General features: G+C 53.5%; 1 protein-coding gene across 9 annotated transcripts in view; it reads left to right on the plus strand.

Annotated features, from left to right (window-relative positions):
- Nucleotides 1-16,575, plus strand: part of TBC1D14 (TBC1 domain family member 14) — a 111,888-nt gene that overhangs the window by 83,258 nt on the left and 12,055 nt on the right. For 7 of the 9 annotated variants that reach the window (XM_045474637.1, XM_045474640.1, XM_045474641.1 and 4 more), the window contains 5 exons: nt 2,846-2,926; nt 3,852-3,946; nt 6,742-6,813; nt 7,521-7,649; nt 11,486-11,595. In XM_045474637.1, coding sequence (XP_045330593.1) covers nt 2,846-2,926; nt 3,852-3,946; nt 6,742-6,813; nt 7,521-7,649; nt 11,486-11,595 — 487 coding nt within the window. The remainder of the gene's footprint in view (nt 1-2,845; nt 2,927-3,851; nt 3,947-6,741; nt 6,814-7,520; nt 7,650-11,485; nt 11,596-16,575) is intronic. The other 2 variants (XM_045474638.1, XM_045474639.1) reach the window with 2 other exon arrangements.

The raw sequence follows: 16,575 nt of genomic DNA on the forward strand, positions 1-16,575 counted from the left end.
GGGTCACTCCTAGCTGCTTCAGTTACCTGGTAGTTCAGAGCAAACCACTGCCTTCTTCCCGATACCGGTCCTCCTCCCTGGACAGACAGGGCGTCAGAGCATCGGCGGGCTGGGGCATGTCAGAGTCCTGTGGACAGCACGTCTTGATGGGCACATGACAGGGTTTCTCTGGAGGCATCCTATTTGGGGGATTGTTGGTTTTTTGCAGCATTTTGTTCCAGGCACCTTAGAGGGACGGCTGCTGTCCGCAGGGGCCCCTGCGGCACCGGTAGCTTGTGCCAGAGGAGACCTTGAGATGCGTACTCCCCTCTCTTAGGGCTGTTTGTCTCGCTGGATGCCCTGTGTGGTGCACTGGCCCTTGTCCTCCTTCAGCGGCGCCCAGCGGGCTCCCTTCCGCTCTGAGCCCATCGCCCAGTGAGCCTGTGCGCGCAGCGGGCCGTGGACGCCAGGAGCTCAGAGACTTACGATTACCTGCTTGATAGATGGTGGTCTCTGCTTCTTTCTTCTCTCCCTGGCTGCGGTCTCAGCTGCTGAGACCGGACCTGCTTCCTCGTCGTCTTTGTATTGGTGCCCAGGAAGTGCCTGTGCAATTGATGGTGGCGGTTTTTACCCCGTTGAAGACATTGGAGTTGAAAACAGATTAATTTGGATCTTCTCTGTGTTGCTAGGGCTCGTGTTATTTATTTATTACTTTTTTTTTTTTTTTTTAATCTTACAAGACTTTCGTCTTCTCTCCATGATCGTGGCCTTGGCCAGGCAGTGGATGGTTACTGGTTTCTGTATATAGTGATGTCCTCAAGGCTCCCTTTTTGGCCAACCCATACCAACCAAAACTGTACCTTCTTCATGTGAGACGATGATGTGTAACATTTAACTTGTAGCAACTGATTTGTTAAGAGCTTCCCCAGAGGTAGAGGTGTGGAGGAACTGCTGAGTGATTATCTGGGTCCTTATTCTTGAAAACTTTCTAAACCCTTTCAACGGCCGATTGTGGTACAGAGTACTGTGTGTGTGTCTGGTTTTCGTCGATGCCTGGGTAGATTTTATTTGAATTAGAGTCTTCTGTGGACCATATCAGAACAGATTAGGCTACACAGCTAATTAATCACTTACATACCTTGAAAGTTTATCTAAATGCTGATATTCGCTCATTTTACTTAAATTGCATCTTTCTTGAGGAGCTGCCTAGCGTCCGTGGCCCCCGCCAGAGCTGGTGCTCAGGAAGCTGGGGTCCCGCCTGTCATGCTCTCCACTGTGTCACCTGTGCCCAGCCCAGTGCTCTGCACACGACAGGTGCATTGAATGAACGAATGCCAACTATTGGGCTCTACCTGATCTTCGTTTTACTGAATATTTAAGCCACTGTAAGAACACAGATGGTCGTGAATTCCAGTTGTCCAGGCCGGACATCACATTAGACTCTTTGCTTGCACGTCTTACAGAGCATTGACGGCCATCCTGTGCCCCAGACGCTCGTGTGTGGTGGAGGCTGTCCCCTGCCTGACTCTGAAGCCCGCGTTCCCAAGTTGGGAAGGCCTGGAGTTTTGCTCTTAAAGGTTGTGGTTGTGAGACTGGACACTGAACTGGAAGTCAGTGTGATACTAGCCGTTAGGGAAGTAATCCGCTGTTAGGGAAGTCAGGCTTGTGCTCTGAAATTGGATTTGGGAAGAAGGTGTCCCTGAAGACACAGGAGTAAAGCCACGGAGATCATATTTTTTAAAACCCTGACCCTTTGACCCATCTTCCCGTGAGTCTGCTGGCGTCTGAGCTTTAACTGTCACATACCTCATGTGGGAAGGGGCTCCCTGTGCTCAGGGGCCACACGGCCGTTCTCTTCTGTCTTCTGCTACCGTGACTGAAGCTGGGCCCACCTCCTGGAAAGTGAGAGCAGGCCGAGGCTCCCCACACCCTCCTGTCTAACGATGATAGGGTGAGGTTACATTTCACAGTCATACCCTTTTCTGCCCCGGCCCACTAGCATGCTGGCTCTCAGATCTTTGACGAGGCTGGATAAAGGTCATTAATCAAGATTTCACCTGTTGGAGCATCATACTGCTAACTGGAACTCTCGGCTTATATTTTAAAAAATAGCATGTGCTGTCTGGAAGGCAAAGGTGGTGTTCTGCCTTATTTTCTGCAGGTAACGGCGGGGAAAATAAGGTCACAGAAGTTCTCTGGGTAGCCGCAGGTAAAGTCTTAGTGATCCGTTGGGGCCTGTCCGTGATCCGGACGTGGATGGCCAGGCAGCACTGGGACCGGGCGATTTGGAGCCTGCCTTGTGGGGACTCATCCCGGTGGTGCCCCGCCAGCAAGAACCTGTAGGTTTTGAAGCCTCTGCCCATTTTGCTTGCCCCGCCCCTACCCGCTTCAGGCAGCAAGATTAGGAAGACTGGGCCGTGGAGGGTAGCGGTTTCATCTTGTCCTTGTCTGAAACCAGATGGGTTTCCCCTGGTCTCTGCCTCCCTCCATCGGTCAGATACTCATTGACTGTATTGATCTGTGTCTGTCCCGGCGCCGTTTGCTCTGGACGCATAATGAGCGAAAGACCTTTGTGGTCTCACCCCCGAGGAGCTCACCCTGCTAGAGGCATTAAACCCACAAACAAGTCCAACACGAAAGCATTGTATGGGTGGGTTGTGTAATTTAAGTAGACGCCAGGCAAGTGGTCTGTCGTGTGTTCTTTCTTAGTCCCTGGTGGTGTCGTTGGCCGCGTTGGGGGGACTTGTGTACGTGGCTGAATGGGTATGCAGTCTGTGGTTGAACAGGCAGCAGTGTCCTCTCTGGTTCCTGTGAGGAGACATACTCCCATGTGCATGTGACACTTACCCGGAGGCTTCTCTTCCAGAGCTCTTTGACATCTGTCTTGCCCGAGCCAAGGAGAGGTGGCGGTCCTTCAGCACAGGAGGCTCCGAAGCGGAGAACGAAGGTATACGTGGCTCTGAGTCGCACGGGCCACCTCGGTCAATTACATGTGTCCTTATTTGTTACATAACCAACAGAGTTTACTTAACAGGCATGGTGGTTGGTGCAAATTTACAAAAAAACTTCACGGGAAAAGGGATTTTTTTAGAGCAAACAAGTTGAAGAAACAACGTTTAGGAGAAAGCATTTACCAGTTCCTGCGGGGTGTTTGTGTCCAGACGTGCAAGAGGGCCGGTCCTAACCGGGGGGTTTCCTTTATTCACTGTTCACGTGATTTCCGGCAGGCTGGCCCCTAGGGCTGGGCCAGGGTTGCCTCATGCAGGATTATGGGAACTACCCCAGGGAGATGGGGCACTGCACGTTTGCCACATGAGCTTCTGGAATTTCCGTGATGCACAGGAATGATGACTTCGGTTGGTTAACTAGTACCTTGTCGTGGTTTTTTTGTGTACTGTGAGTGTTGGAGTTCAAAAAATACGAAACTAGTCATCCGTAAACATTTCTTAGAAATGGAACACGAGAGTGTCCCCCGCGGTAACTGCCGCACAGGCTGAGTTCCCACCAGCGATGCTGGAGACCGTGTAAACGTGTGTTGTTGTTTCCCGGGCCTGGAGCCATTGGTGTATCGTCCTTCATTTGTCCCTCCCACGTGTTGACGTAAGGTAACATCAAGTCAGGTTTTGATTTCAGACCCTGGAAGATACCTAATGATGACCTAGCATCAGACGGGGCTGTGAGACGTTGCTCTTCAGTAAGAAACCCCACAAACTGTTGGAAGCCCAAAGTGGAGTCTGTTGGCTCACGCTGCATTTGGGCCCCTGTCCCTGTTCAGAGCAGCTCCCCTGTTTGATCCCTGTAAAGCTCCAGAGCCTTCTGATTTCGCACTTGCTTGCCCCTGACAGGTGTCGTGACTCTTGATCTTTTGATAGATGCCAGTTTTTCAGCAGCAGACCGAGAAGCCAGTTTGGAGCTTATTAAACTGGACATTTCTAGAACGTTTCCGAATCTCTGCATTTTCCAGCAAGTAAGTGGTGGTAATTTGTTGCTTTGAGTATGTTTCATCTAAACGTCATAGACGCCAAACCGTACATGTTTGTAATCAAGTTTGAAAATGCTAGGGGATTTTAGGGGGAGTGGGGGGAGGGCAGTGTCATGTCAATACGTTTCGACTTCACCAATAAGGGGAACTGGTTCTTTCCAACAGACATTTAGCATGGCCACGTCTCTGCTTTTAAAGGCCGTTCTGGCCTCCTTTGGAAATGTATTTATGGAGGCCTTGGTAGGTGTGGCACGGGAAGGGCCCCGTGTGCTGTTCCGTCCGACAGCTTCCCTTGGTGCTGCTTCGGTTCTGGGGCCGCACACAGCACCACTCAGGACGTGATCTGGTGTGGTCGAGCCTGGGGTGTGGGGCGGGGCAGGGCGGCTGCAGAAGTCCTTGGCAGCCGCGGGTTGCGGTGAGGGTGGGCTTCTGAGCAGATGGCCCGGGACAGTGTGACACCACTGGGTATAGAAGCCAGCCATGGGAGCCAGGATGCAGTATTCTCTTGGATGGCAGGAAAGAGACCCGTGGGGCTTTCCCATGGGCTTCTGAATTTGCAAAGACGGGACGCAGGGCTGCCAGCAGTGGATTCTGGAACAGAAGCCCTCTTCTTCTGACAGCAGACATTCACCTGGGGGGCTTGTTGGACCCTCCTGTATCCAGTCTGTTACGGTTTTTGCCAGTTCTGCTTCTGAAATATCCTCGAATCTGTCCTTTCTGTGTTCCCGCCACCCTTACTTGGTGCAGATGCCCATCCTTCGTGGGTCACTGCACCAGCTTCCACACGGGTCCCCGGCCTCCTCCATGCACTCACCTTGGGGCCTGCCGAGCAGCCTGGGAATCCCCGATCCCCTTCCGTCAGGCCCATTTCTAGGATCGTGCCATTCACACGCCAGGGAACCAGAACACATGGTTCACCGGCCACCTGGAGTGAGCCCGGCATGCAGGCGTAGACATTGCCGGTAGAGACCCATGGGCTTTGCAGAAAGCTGGGTGTGTCCCAGCACGGGGGAGCTGCAGCCAGGGCGTGGGGGAGGTGTCGGGAACCGGGTCACCAAGGAAGGGCTCTCAGGCTGTGCTTGGGGTAGGGACCAGAGAATGGGAAAGACATTCCAGGCAGAAGGAGGAGTAGAAGGGAAGCATCAGAGAGCGGATGGTGCAGGGCATCTCCGCTTTCCCCGGGAGAGAACCTCGCTGAAGGATCGAACAGAGAGCATGGAGTTCGGTGCTGCGGCCCCTGCTTACCGCCTCCTGGCCGCTGTGCCCGATCCACGAGCCCACACCCTGGAGGAAGGGGAGTGTCAGGGCAGTGCTGAGACGCACTTGCTGCGTAGCTGAGAAGGGCGGTGGGAGCGCCGGGACGGAGCCCGGGAGGTGCTGGCGCCTTGCTGACGCGGACGGCCGGCGTTCCCAGGGCCGGCGACCCAGAGTGATCTCCCAGAGTCTTTCTCGGGGACTCAGCCTTCTCAACAGATCCACTGGGCGATTATCATGGTGCAGGGAGATGTGTCCCGAAGAAGACGAGCTTTAGGGATCTCTCTCGGATGGGATCGGGGCAGATGGCAGAGAAGTTGGCCTTTTTCTTTACTCCGGGTTCCTCTGGGTGTGTTCTCAGTCTGTGGTTCCCTCAGCTCCGAATTTTATAACACGTAATATTACAAAAGCAAAGGGCAGTGGGAGGGGGAGAGTGTGGGGAGATGGCCAAAGCACAGGCTTCTAAAATCAGGAGCTGTTATCTTTGTCAGAGAAAGGACACGTAGCATTCGGCAGGGCAGGGAGTCCTTTAAGTGAGAACCAATTTACCTTTAAGGAAAGTTCGCTGTGGCACTCTGATGTTTCTCAGGTGGTGACCGTCCACACCCGTGTTCAGGGGGGCATTTGGTGCCACCACAGGAGCTCCTGCCCGTCCCCCTTCTCTCATTTACCCTCCTGTCGTGGGCATTCCTCCCTTCGTTCCCCTGTGATTTGGCAGTGTCTCTTTCACCTGACGTTTTCTGTGTGCCAGAATGTGATGGTTGAGGCCACAGCATTCTTTCTGAGTCACATGCAGTCGCCTGTAGAGTGACTTCCTCGTCACACACACCGTGTACGCTTTTTATTCCTCGAGTTAACTGAGGCCGCGTGGTGGATGCGGGCAGGGAGAGCGGGATGCGGGCCGGGCCGGTGCTTTCACGGCGTCTTCGGACACACGGACCCCGGGGGACGCGGCTCTGTACTGGCTTCTGCGCTCACTTAGAAGACTGGAAGCCCCAGCACACGTCTGGGAGGGATGGCCGAACCGGGAGGGTGTTTGGAATACCACGGTCGCTCGCGGGCCTGGACGCTTGGAGGGTAGTTCTTAACGCTGCCGTGCTGAGAAACACGAAAGAATCCGGGGAAGGGAGGCAGAGAGGCCGGCCGGGACGGCGGGTGGCGCTCACTCCCGAAGAACCCTGGGGCGGGGAGCGGGCATGCCCGCTGAACTGGGCAGGGGAGATAGTCACCCAGCGGGAGCCCGCGAAGGGTGGTTTCCTCGGGAGGCGTTCGCGCCTGAGCTGCCCGCTTTCTTCCAAGCAGCTTTGCGGGTTGAGTCTGCGGCCTCTCTCGTCAACCGCGGGTTGGTAGTCCGCTTGTTGAATTGCGCTGTGCGTGGAGAGCTGCTAGCCCTGTGCTTGGCCGCTGCTTGGTCGTCTGTAAACGGCCGGCGTGACCGGCGGCAGGAGCAGCAGCACTGTCACACGCCATCGTGAGTACTAACCAGACTTACGCACGTGTTGTTTTTGGTGTGTTGATCCTTTTAGGGCGGTCCGTACCATGACACGTTGCACAGTATTTTGGGCGCTTATGCTTGTTACCGACCGGATGTGGGTTATGTAAGTGAACTGTTTCAATACCTTATACCGTTCTCCTCTACAAAGAAAGGCAGAATGTTGCCCAGCCCACCTTGGCTGCAAACGTCAGGTTGCGTGCCTTCAGATTTTCTTTTGGTTGCGGTTGAGGGGGTTGGAGAGCCTCGTGGTAAATGGAGTCGCCTCCGTTTTCTTGTAAAGGGATCGAGCTGACACGGCCTCTCTGTGGCATTCATCACGTTTTAATTGGGTTTGATTTTCATTTTTTCCACGTGATTTTTTTTTTTTTTCTAGCACTAAATTAAAAAGATCCTAAGCCGTAACCATTTAAAAGCCATTGCTGCCGTTTTTGTGGCTTAGCAAGTGTGCGTGCGCATGGTCTTAGATTTAACACACTAAGTTAGATGCACGTTCCCACGGCACCGGGACGCTACATTCGGGAGGGCGGTACTTCAGATGCCAGATGTGTAGCGGGGGGAGGTCCATTTATCGTTCTCTGTGGGGACGGAGGCGGGGACTGAAGGGGCGTGGGCCGGACGGCTGATGTGACAGAGCCGTCCGAGGAGGGACAGGTCAGGGTCCAGGAGGCTCTCAGTTCAGCTTCGGGTGGGTGGTGGGGGGGGGGTGGCTGTGTGGGTCTTTCTAGCACGAGGGTGGGTGTTGATGGTTCCTCTTTCGAATGAAGACTGTGGGGCTCCTGTGAGTTTAACCCCCTTCTCTGCTTCCCTCAGGTCCAGGGCATGTCCTTTATAGCGGCAGTGTTGATCTTGAACCTAGATACTGCAGATGCCTTCATTGCTTTTTCTAACCTTTTGAATAAACCCTGTCAAATGGCGTTTTTCCGAGTGGACCATGGCCTTGTGAGTATCTTCAGCGTATACGCCCTGGGTACCCTGTCCTCACACAACCCGCTATTGCTAACCATTGCGTCAGAGGGGAAGGGAATGTATTTTCCAGACGCACGGTTAATAGTCATTTGTATGTATTTCTTGTTTGTATGTGTTTCTGAATACATTCTTTCAGAAGTATTTCTGAAAATATATTCTTTAAACGAGGGAGGAGGGGTGGCTCCTGCCCGCATGTATGCACTTTGTGGCACAGCAGAAGGCCGGGCGCGGGCTCCTCATTTGGGTCTGTCAAACAGAACGTCGCATCATTCACCTCCGTTGCCGCCCACTGTCACACCGGGGCCCCGCTTCGTGCAGTGCGCTCACCACGGAGAGGAGACGTGGTTAAGACCAGCCTCTTGATTCGACAGAGGCCGCGCTGTGTAGACGCTGCTGTAGGCACAGAATAGGTGGAAGGAGCTGACAGGAGTCGCCCTCACCTGCTCCCGGGGGTGGGTCCTCTGCGTGGCGCAGATGAACCAAGGCTTGGAAACGACATGACCCATCGGGTCACGCAGCTGGTGAGTGGAAGGGGCGTGAGCTCAACCTGTTCTGCTTCCTAAGCCTGTGGGCTTTCTACGGCCCGGAAGAAGAGTCGCCCGTTCAACAAGCCCATTGGCCTTTTTAATGGGCGCTGTCTGGATTGGCTGATAATTTGCTGAGGATTGTCACCAGTACTTCTAGACCAAAACGATCTGATAGTTTAGATCAGCTGGAGAATATTTCTTCCTTAACGTCCTAAGGACTCTGAGGATTTCTTGCTCAGGCAGCATGTACGTTTAAAAAAAGGAGTATTTCAAAACTGCTGTACAAATGGTGGCCCGTAGGACGTTGAGTCCTTGTGGAGGGCAGTTTGGTCCTGAGCGTCAGTAGTGGTAAGTGGCATGGGTGTCTAATTCTGCTTGTGAGAACCGTTCAAAGAAAGTCCCGTTCCGAGAAAGTCACGAGCATGGACAAAGCATTACGCACAGGGATGGTCTGACGTAATGATTTGTAACTGTAATAATTTAAAATTATCATGAAAATGGAAACAGTTTAAAAGGGAGTTTAGGGGGAGACAGAAGGTTACTTAAAATCTGGCAGTAGAAACAGCAGGTGTTGGCCAGGATGTGGAGAAAAAGGGAACTCTCTTACACCATTGTGGGAACGCAAACTGGTGTAGCCACTGTGGAAACAGGTTAGAGGTTCCTCAGAAAATGAAAAACAGAATTACCGTATGCTCCAGCAATTGGACTACTAGGTATATGAACGTGGAAGATGAAAACACTAACTTGAAAGGATACACGCACCTCTGTGTTTATAGCGGTGTTGTTTATGGTAGCCAAACTATGGAAGCGGCCCAAGTGTCCGTCGACAGATGAACGGGGAAAGAAAACGAGGTGTGCGCAGTGGAATATCACTCAGCCATAGAAAACAAAACCTCCCTACTTGCGAAGACACGGGTGGAACTTGAGAGTACGATGCTAAGTGAAACAAGTCAGAGAAAGAGAAGGACCATGTGATTTCACTTGTATGTGGAATTTGAGAAGCAAAACAAATGAACAAAGGGAAAAAGACCAACCAAGACAGACTCTCAACTATAGAGAACAAAGTGGTGGTCACTAGCGGGGCGGGGCGTGGGGAGATGGGTGGAGAAGAGGTTCTGGGGGTGAAGAGTGAACTTAGCACCGAGTAATGTGCAGAATCGTGGAATCACTCACTGTATGTACGTCTGAAACTAATCCAGCACAGCGTGTTCAGATACCGGAATTAAAATAAATGAATGAAAAGTAACGAAATCTGGCAGCAAACCAGTGCAGTACTGATGTTTGCAAAAAAGATTGTACCGTGGAAGAGTTATTGAAGACGAAAAGCTAGTTTTCTTCAAAAGTATCTGAAATAGAACGTGTGCCATAATAGCTACCATATTTAACGATAGAAGGAAACGAACCACAACATTGATAGTATTTACAGATGGTCCTCTTTTGTTTCCATACTTCTTAAGTTTTTTTTACAGACTTTCACCGTCAGGAAAAAGCTTTTTATGTATAATAAAATGATTTATATTTAAATGTTTCCTAATTTTGAAGATAAGACCCCAGCTTTCTGTTTAGAAACCTGTAATAAAAACCGTACTTAAGAATTTTAATTTAGGGGGGGCAACTGGGTGACTCAGTCATTCGGGCATCTGACTCTTGATCTCCAGTCAGATCATGATCTCAAGGTTTGTGGGGTCAAGACCCGTCCTGGGCTCTGTGCTGGTTGTGGAGCCTGCTTGGGGTTCTCTCTCTCCCTCTTTCTCTGCCCCTCCTCTGCTCACATGTGCTCTCTTTTTCTCTCTCTCAAAATAAAAAAAAGAGAATTTTTTTTAAGAAAAAATTTTTTAGCTTAGGGGCTCCTGGGTGGCTCAGTCACTTAAGCATTTGACTCTTGATTTCAGCTCAGGTCATGATCTCATGGTTCGTGTGTTCAAGCCCCGTCTTGGGCTCTATGCTGAATGTAGAGCCTGCTTGGGATTCTCCCCCCCTCCCTCCCTCTTTTTCCCTTTTTCTCTCTCTCTGTCTCTCTTTCTCTCTCTCCCTCCCTCCCTCCCACACACATGAATACACTCTTTCTTAATATAAATAAACTTAAGAATTTTAGCTTATATTTTTAAGGAAAGATTATGGAATCATAGTGTTGAATGGGGTCTCCCAAAAGTAGCCCTGTGGACCTTGGGGCCCGATAGCTGTGGGGGGTGGGGGGCGTCCTGTGCCTCAGGGGAGACAGGCAGCATCCCTGCCAGTAGCCCCTCCCGCTACTGTGACATCAAAATTGTCCTCAGACATCGTCAGATGTCCCCCTGGGAGGCTGGGTCCTCCCCCGCCCCCGTTGGGGCCCACTGGTTTACAGTGCATCCTTCCCTTGGGTCTCAGAGTGCCATCGCCCTCATGCATCCTGCTGGTAAACGGGACAGAACTGGGCCACCAGGCTCTGGTGTGTAGGGTTTCTCATCCAGCTCTAGCTGTTCGTTCTGTTCCTGTGCTGCCCCCCTGCTTGGTGCACTTTGTTTTCGTACCAACCCGCTAGGGGCCGGGAGGCACATGCCAGTGGGGTACGGGCCGTGGCTGCCTCCTGCTGCGTGACAAGGGCAGCGTTTCTAAGCCAAGGCGTCGCCTGTGCCACGTGTTAGTCTTCTGTCCCCTCTGGATGCGCTGGGGTTGTGAGTGAGGGACGCACGCTGCCTCTGGTTCTTTTAGACGGTTAATCGGTCCTGCTTCTTAGAGAAGAACAGTGAGCCCACAAAGACTCCACCTTCACAGCACAGTTCAAGGCCAGCCTTGCCGCATACCGATGGCAAGTTAGTGACCGCTCTGGGCTTCCGTTCTCTTCTCTATAAGTTGAGGAGATGCTACAGTGTAGCTAATGATGCCCCTGTGACGACTAGAGAAGGCGCTGATGTAGAAATTGCCCGAGCCTGGCGATGAGTTCCCTGTCAAGATGGGTTAGCAACTGCACAAGAAGACCATTGTATCCTGAAAGCGTTAAGAAATGTTGACTTTAGGGGCGCCTGGGTGACTTGGTCGGTTAAGCGTCCGACTTTGGCTCAGGTCATGATCTCACGGGCCGTGGGTTCGAGCCCCGTGTCGGGCTCTGTGCTGACAGCTCAGAGCCTGGAGCCTGTTTCAGATCCTGTGTCTCCCTCTCTCTCTGCCCCTCCCCTGTTCATGCTCTGTCTCTCTCTGTCTCAAAAATAAACATTTAAAAAAAAAAAAAAAAAGAATGTTGACTTTCTTCTGTAGATTGCAAACCTGTGCTGATAATTGGTATATTTCACATTATTTCCCCAGATGTTGACCTATTTTGCTGCATTTGAGGTATTCTTTGAAGAAAATTTGCCGAAATTATTTGCTCATTTCAAGAAAAACAACTTAACTCCAGACATCTACCTAATTGATTGGTAAGACTGAATTTCCTATGTGTTTTCTCACCTTATACTACCTATGACTCTGACTGTCCTCCTTTTTTCCCTCAAGGGGAGAAATGGTTTCCTGGACCTATTTGTTTTCAGAGCGCCATGTGTCCATTCATCAAGCGAGATGTCACTAAGCCCCAGGTCTGTGCTGGGCTCTCTGCTGGGACCTAGTGGCGAGTGGGGCGCAAGACACAGTGCTCTCCTGTCAGGAGCCCTGTCCGGAGGGAAGGCATGTGTCCGTGGGCGGCTGTGCCGCGTGAGGTGCAGGCTGTTAGGAGGGCGAGATGGACAGAGCCCCGGACCCAGGCTTGGGGGGTCACAGCGCACAGAGGTGTCCCACGAGTTGGAGCCCAGGCACGATGTGGGCACGCGGTGGTCCAGAATTAGCAGGGCCATGGCCGTCCATTTGGTGATGCTGGAGCCTAGAGCCGAGGGTGAGGGGGGCAGGTGAGAGAGGTGGGGAGGCCAGGTCGCGTGGGTCTCAGGTGCAGGACTATGGAGCCAGCGGGAACGCTTGCGGGCTTTTGCTTGGGGTAAGGACAGAGGTGGGTTATATCCGGAAGTGAGGCTTAGGTTATTGGGGAGCCTGGGGGCAGGGACAAATAAAGGCGAAAAGACCAGTGCTCGAACTGAGGCTTCAGAAGCTGGGGGGCGGTGGGGAACGGAGAGACCGGGAGTGGAAAGCTTTGGGTCCCCGAGAGAGTTGGTGTGCGTGTGTGAGAGAAGGCCGAGAGTTGTCCATCTGGTGAGGGGCACGACTGTTCCACCAGCTGAGGTCCGAATCGGGCCAGATTGGGCAGTGAGGCTAACGGATTTGGCTTGGCCGCAGTGATTTTGGGGTACCCCCTGCACATCTGAGTAGACACACAGATAGCAGGTGTTAGAGAGTTCTGGGGTTCACACGGGTGGATGTGGCTGCCTGAGGAGGGGGTGGCATGTCACCCCGGAGAGCACGGTGTCTGGGGCAGACTTGTGGAGCAGAGGTGGGAGGAGTGTGGTTCTGGAACACTCAGCCCCGGTCCAGCCTCTCCTGTTACTTGCCTCGTGGCCGTGTGCTGGGCATTAACCCTCCGAGCCCGTTGTCTCATCTTTGGCCTGCAGCGATGAGCCTTGTAGGGCCTTAGAAGGTGACGCCACTGCCCGGCTTACAGAGGGGCTCTGCAGACGAAAACGATGTCACTCGGCCCAAAGGCCCATTTGGGCTTCAGCACCACTCGCATAGTGAATCTAAAACTGTTGGTAACGGATTTGGAGCTGGTTTGATTTTTGGTCATCTGAAACGAGGCTCAGGCCCTGAGAGAAAGCAGACTTGCCTGCCCCCTTGGGAATGAACCTTTGGGATTCTTGGCATTTGTTGCCTCCACCCTAAACCCCGAGACTGTTATTATGACTCTGCCGAATACTCGCCGGAAACCAGGGTTTGGGGGTTGGAGCTTGTAGCTGGTGTCGCTTTGGAGTAAGCATCAGGCCGTGAAGTGACCCCTGGGACGGGGGCGCTCTGGGCTGGCCTATCTGGCATGTCTCACAGGGCACCCGTATTTAGCAAATGACCTCGTAGATAGGCTCCCCTCTGCACCCCCGCTGGTGCTGCCACGGTGCTAACCGTGACTTCGCCCTGGGAGGGGGTGGGGGTGTGTTGGGAGACGGTCAGACCAGACCGGAGTCTTCAACTTCTGCCTTACCTGTTTTAGGGCCCCAACTCAGATTCTTAGGGTTTCAGGCTGAAAGCGAAGTTTGGAGAACACTGTCCTGGAATAGTGTCTTTCAGACTTTTTCACCCTAACTCGCAAACAGGAATTATTTCTGTGTTGTGATGCGTTGTGTGGCCACGTGCCCAGAAATTCGCTCTGTATACAGGACTGAAACCAGTTTCAGACAATACCCAGCCCTTGTTTTGTGTAAAGCATCCTGAAATTTCCTGTCCTGTTCTATTTATTTAAAAAAGTGTTGGGGTGCCTGGGGGGCTCAGTCGGTTGGGCGTTCGACTTCGGCTCAGGTCATGATCTCGCAGTTCATTAGTTCGAGCCCCGCGTCGGGCTCTGTGCTGACAACTCAGAGCCTGGAGCCTGCTTCGGATTCTGTGTCTCCCTCTCTGCCCCTCCCCTGCTCATGCTCTGTCTCTCTCTGTCTCAAAAATAAATAAAAACATTTAAAAAAAATTAAAAATAGTAAAACAATAAAAAAGTGCTGGAGGTCACCCACTCTGATTGATTTTACAGTGCACTAATCTTTTTTTTTTTCTTAATGTTTATTTTTGGGAGACAGAGAGAAAGCACAAGTCGGGGAAGGACAGAGAGAGAGGGAGACACAGAATCGGAAGCAGGCTCCAGGCTCCGAGCCGTCAGCACAGAGCCCGACGCGGGGCTCGAACTCACAAATCACAAGACCATGACCTGAGCCGAAGTCGGACACTTGACCGACTGAACCGCCCAGCTGCCCCCACAGTGCACTAATCTTGACGGGGTCAGCAGGGGCAGCGTAAAGAGCACCGTCCTTTCCGAACAGGACCCGTTCGTTTCTCCTCTGGAGGCGGTTATGATCCAGGTGGGGGCAAAGGTCAGGGGCACCATGTTGACCGGCGGCAGGGCTTCCCACACAGGATTTCCCTTAACTCTCAGAACAAGCTCTTGGAGCGAATTGTGACACGTCCGTTTTATAGATGAGAAAAGTGAGGCTCGGAGAGGCAGCGTGGCCTGCCCGAGGCCACGGTTGGCTGGCGTTCAAACTCAGGTTCCCGCTCCAGACCTCGTGCGCTGTCCCACGAGTCCTTCTGAGGGACTTGGTGGGAAGGCAGTGTCACCCGAGCGTTGGGTCCTGTAGCTCAGGCTCCGGAGATCGCGTCCGCATGCTGATGATGCGCCTGGGGAGAGGAACGCCTGGACCGGACCGTCCGTGACGAAAACTGAAGCCGGTGCAGGCTGTCTAGGTGCAAAGGTAGCTCAGGGATTCCACTCCTGAGACCGTGGCGATGGGTCCTGGTGGCGCCCGATGCCCCCGGTGCCCTGGTGAGGCTCCTGCTTTACTGCCTCCTAGAGTAAGGACCAGGTAGGACGTTGTGTCTGCGGCTGCAGCAGGGGCTGGGAGGTAGGTTGACTTGAGCACAGGAAAAGCCACGTTTTCCGGACTTGCCCCTCGCCGTCCGCGGTTACTGATGGTCTGCGGTGAGTCAGGGTCTTGGCCGGGCGCTCACAGGTAGGAGCTCAGGTGGGGGACAGGGCAGGCGGCGAAGAGGAAGCCAGGGGAAGAGCACGTCTTGTTCAGGACCTGCCCTCGAAGCTGACGCTGCGGAGACGTGTGTTTTGTCCTCACGGTGTCCGCGGCAGGCGTAAGCACATCTTAGCCCAGAGGAGGCCCCTGAGGCCCCTGCCCGGTGTCCCACCTGTAGTGAGCGGTCCAGGCTGGTCGCGCTCAGCTTTTGCCTTTTCAGTGTGTCCTGCCACCTTCCCAGAGCCACATGCGCACCCATAGCGGTGGGGCCACACCTGACGTGTGCTGTAAACCGGGGTGGACCTAGGCTTCCGGTTACTAACTGCCGGAGGACGAAGGCTCTCTGGCCTGTTCTGTGTCCCAGGGTCGAGGGCCCCATCTGGGTTGGCCGGCCGAGTGTCCTGGGTGAGCTGTGTGGGCACTAAGAGGACCAACTCTTTCCTGCCACGCTGTCCATCCACTGGAGGCCAGCTGGGAATTGTTCCTGCTTTATTCCCAGGATGGTGTCTCCGCACTGCGATGATCACATTCTAGCTTAGAGGCCATTAACCTGGCGCAGTTGGAGAGTCATTCCTCCGGAATGTTCTTTTCTCTCCTTCCACCCCTGCAGTGCATGCCTCCTTCCATCACAGCCCTGACCCACTCTGAGGGCATCTTTTGTTTCTTGCTGTTCCTGCCACAGACCGAGCTTAGTCACCTCCGTGTGGCCAGTGCCGGGCCCCGTGTGGGAGGACAGACACACGGCCGTTGAACTCTTCAGACTGTTCCTTGTCGCTCTCGAGTGGCAGAATTCTCCAGAGATGTGAGTGGGTTTTGCCGTAATCTCGGATTAGTAAAAGAATCCACGGCACAGTCCACGTCATGATTAGCGTCCGGGGGTCCTTGGAGAGCCCGTCGTTACACTGCAGCTCTACCTTGAGGGACAGGCTCAGCGTGAAGTTAAAGTTGGCAGATTTTAGTTTCTGTTGCAGCTTGTACTCGTTTATTTGTGGATGTTGACTTTTGGGTGACAGGTCAACCTACGAGTGCCCCAAGAGCAAGGCTTGCCTCGCTGAGCTCCCAAGTGCCCGGGCTAGCGTCTGGCGTGCACCGGGGCTGTCATCGGTGTGTGTGTGTGTGTGTGTGCGCGCGCGTGCATGTGCGCGGACGGGGAGGGTCTGAGCCTGCGGTGAGAAGCCCGTTTGCAGGAAGGGCCTGCGCAGCCCGTGTGTCACCGGCACGCCCCCAGCCTGGCCGCATACGGAGCCTGCGGTACAGTGCGGGGCTCCCGTGGTTTGCCCGGTGCCTGCCCGGCCCTGCTGGGGGCTGGGACGTGAGGGCCCAGTTAGAAAGTGCTCTGGGGGCACTGAGATGGACGTGACTGCTTCCAGGATCGGGCCGGGGATCGGACTGGTTAACTGAGTTGGAACAGAGCCTTAAGTAACTGCCTCCCAGTGTTTAATGAATGCACGTTATGTTTGGCATGTTAATGTATTTAATCCTCACAAAATCTAATCAGGCTAAGTGGTAGCTCCTCATTTCTCAGCGTCTGTTCTAGCTGCTCAGCCGAGTCTGTTACAAACACGGGGAGTGCGCGGTGAGGTAGGGGGTCGGGGGCAGAGGCTCGTAGGCCTAGGAGAATCTGGGCACAGCTGGGAATTGGGGCCTTGAAGGTCTCTGGTTGTGGCTTCCCTGCAGCAAAGACCGCTGCTGGCTCTTGTGCCTCGGGCTGAGATACACTTCTCCACAGCCGCCCTTTGTCTGCAGTTTCCTCGTCTG

Source organism: Leopardus geoffroyi, chromosome B1 (genome assembly GCF_018350155.1).
Source record: "Leopardus geoffroyi isolate Oge1 chromosome B1, O.geoffroyi_Oge1_pat1.0, whole genome shotgun sequence".
Taxonomy (NCBI): Eukaryota; Metazoa; Chordata; class Mammalia; order Carnivora; family Felidae; genus Leopardus; species Leopardus geoffroyi.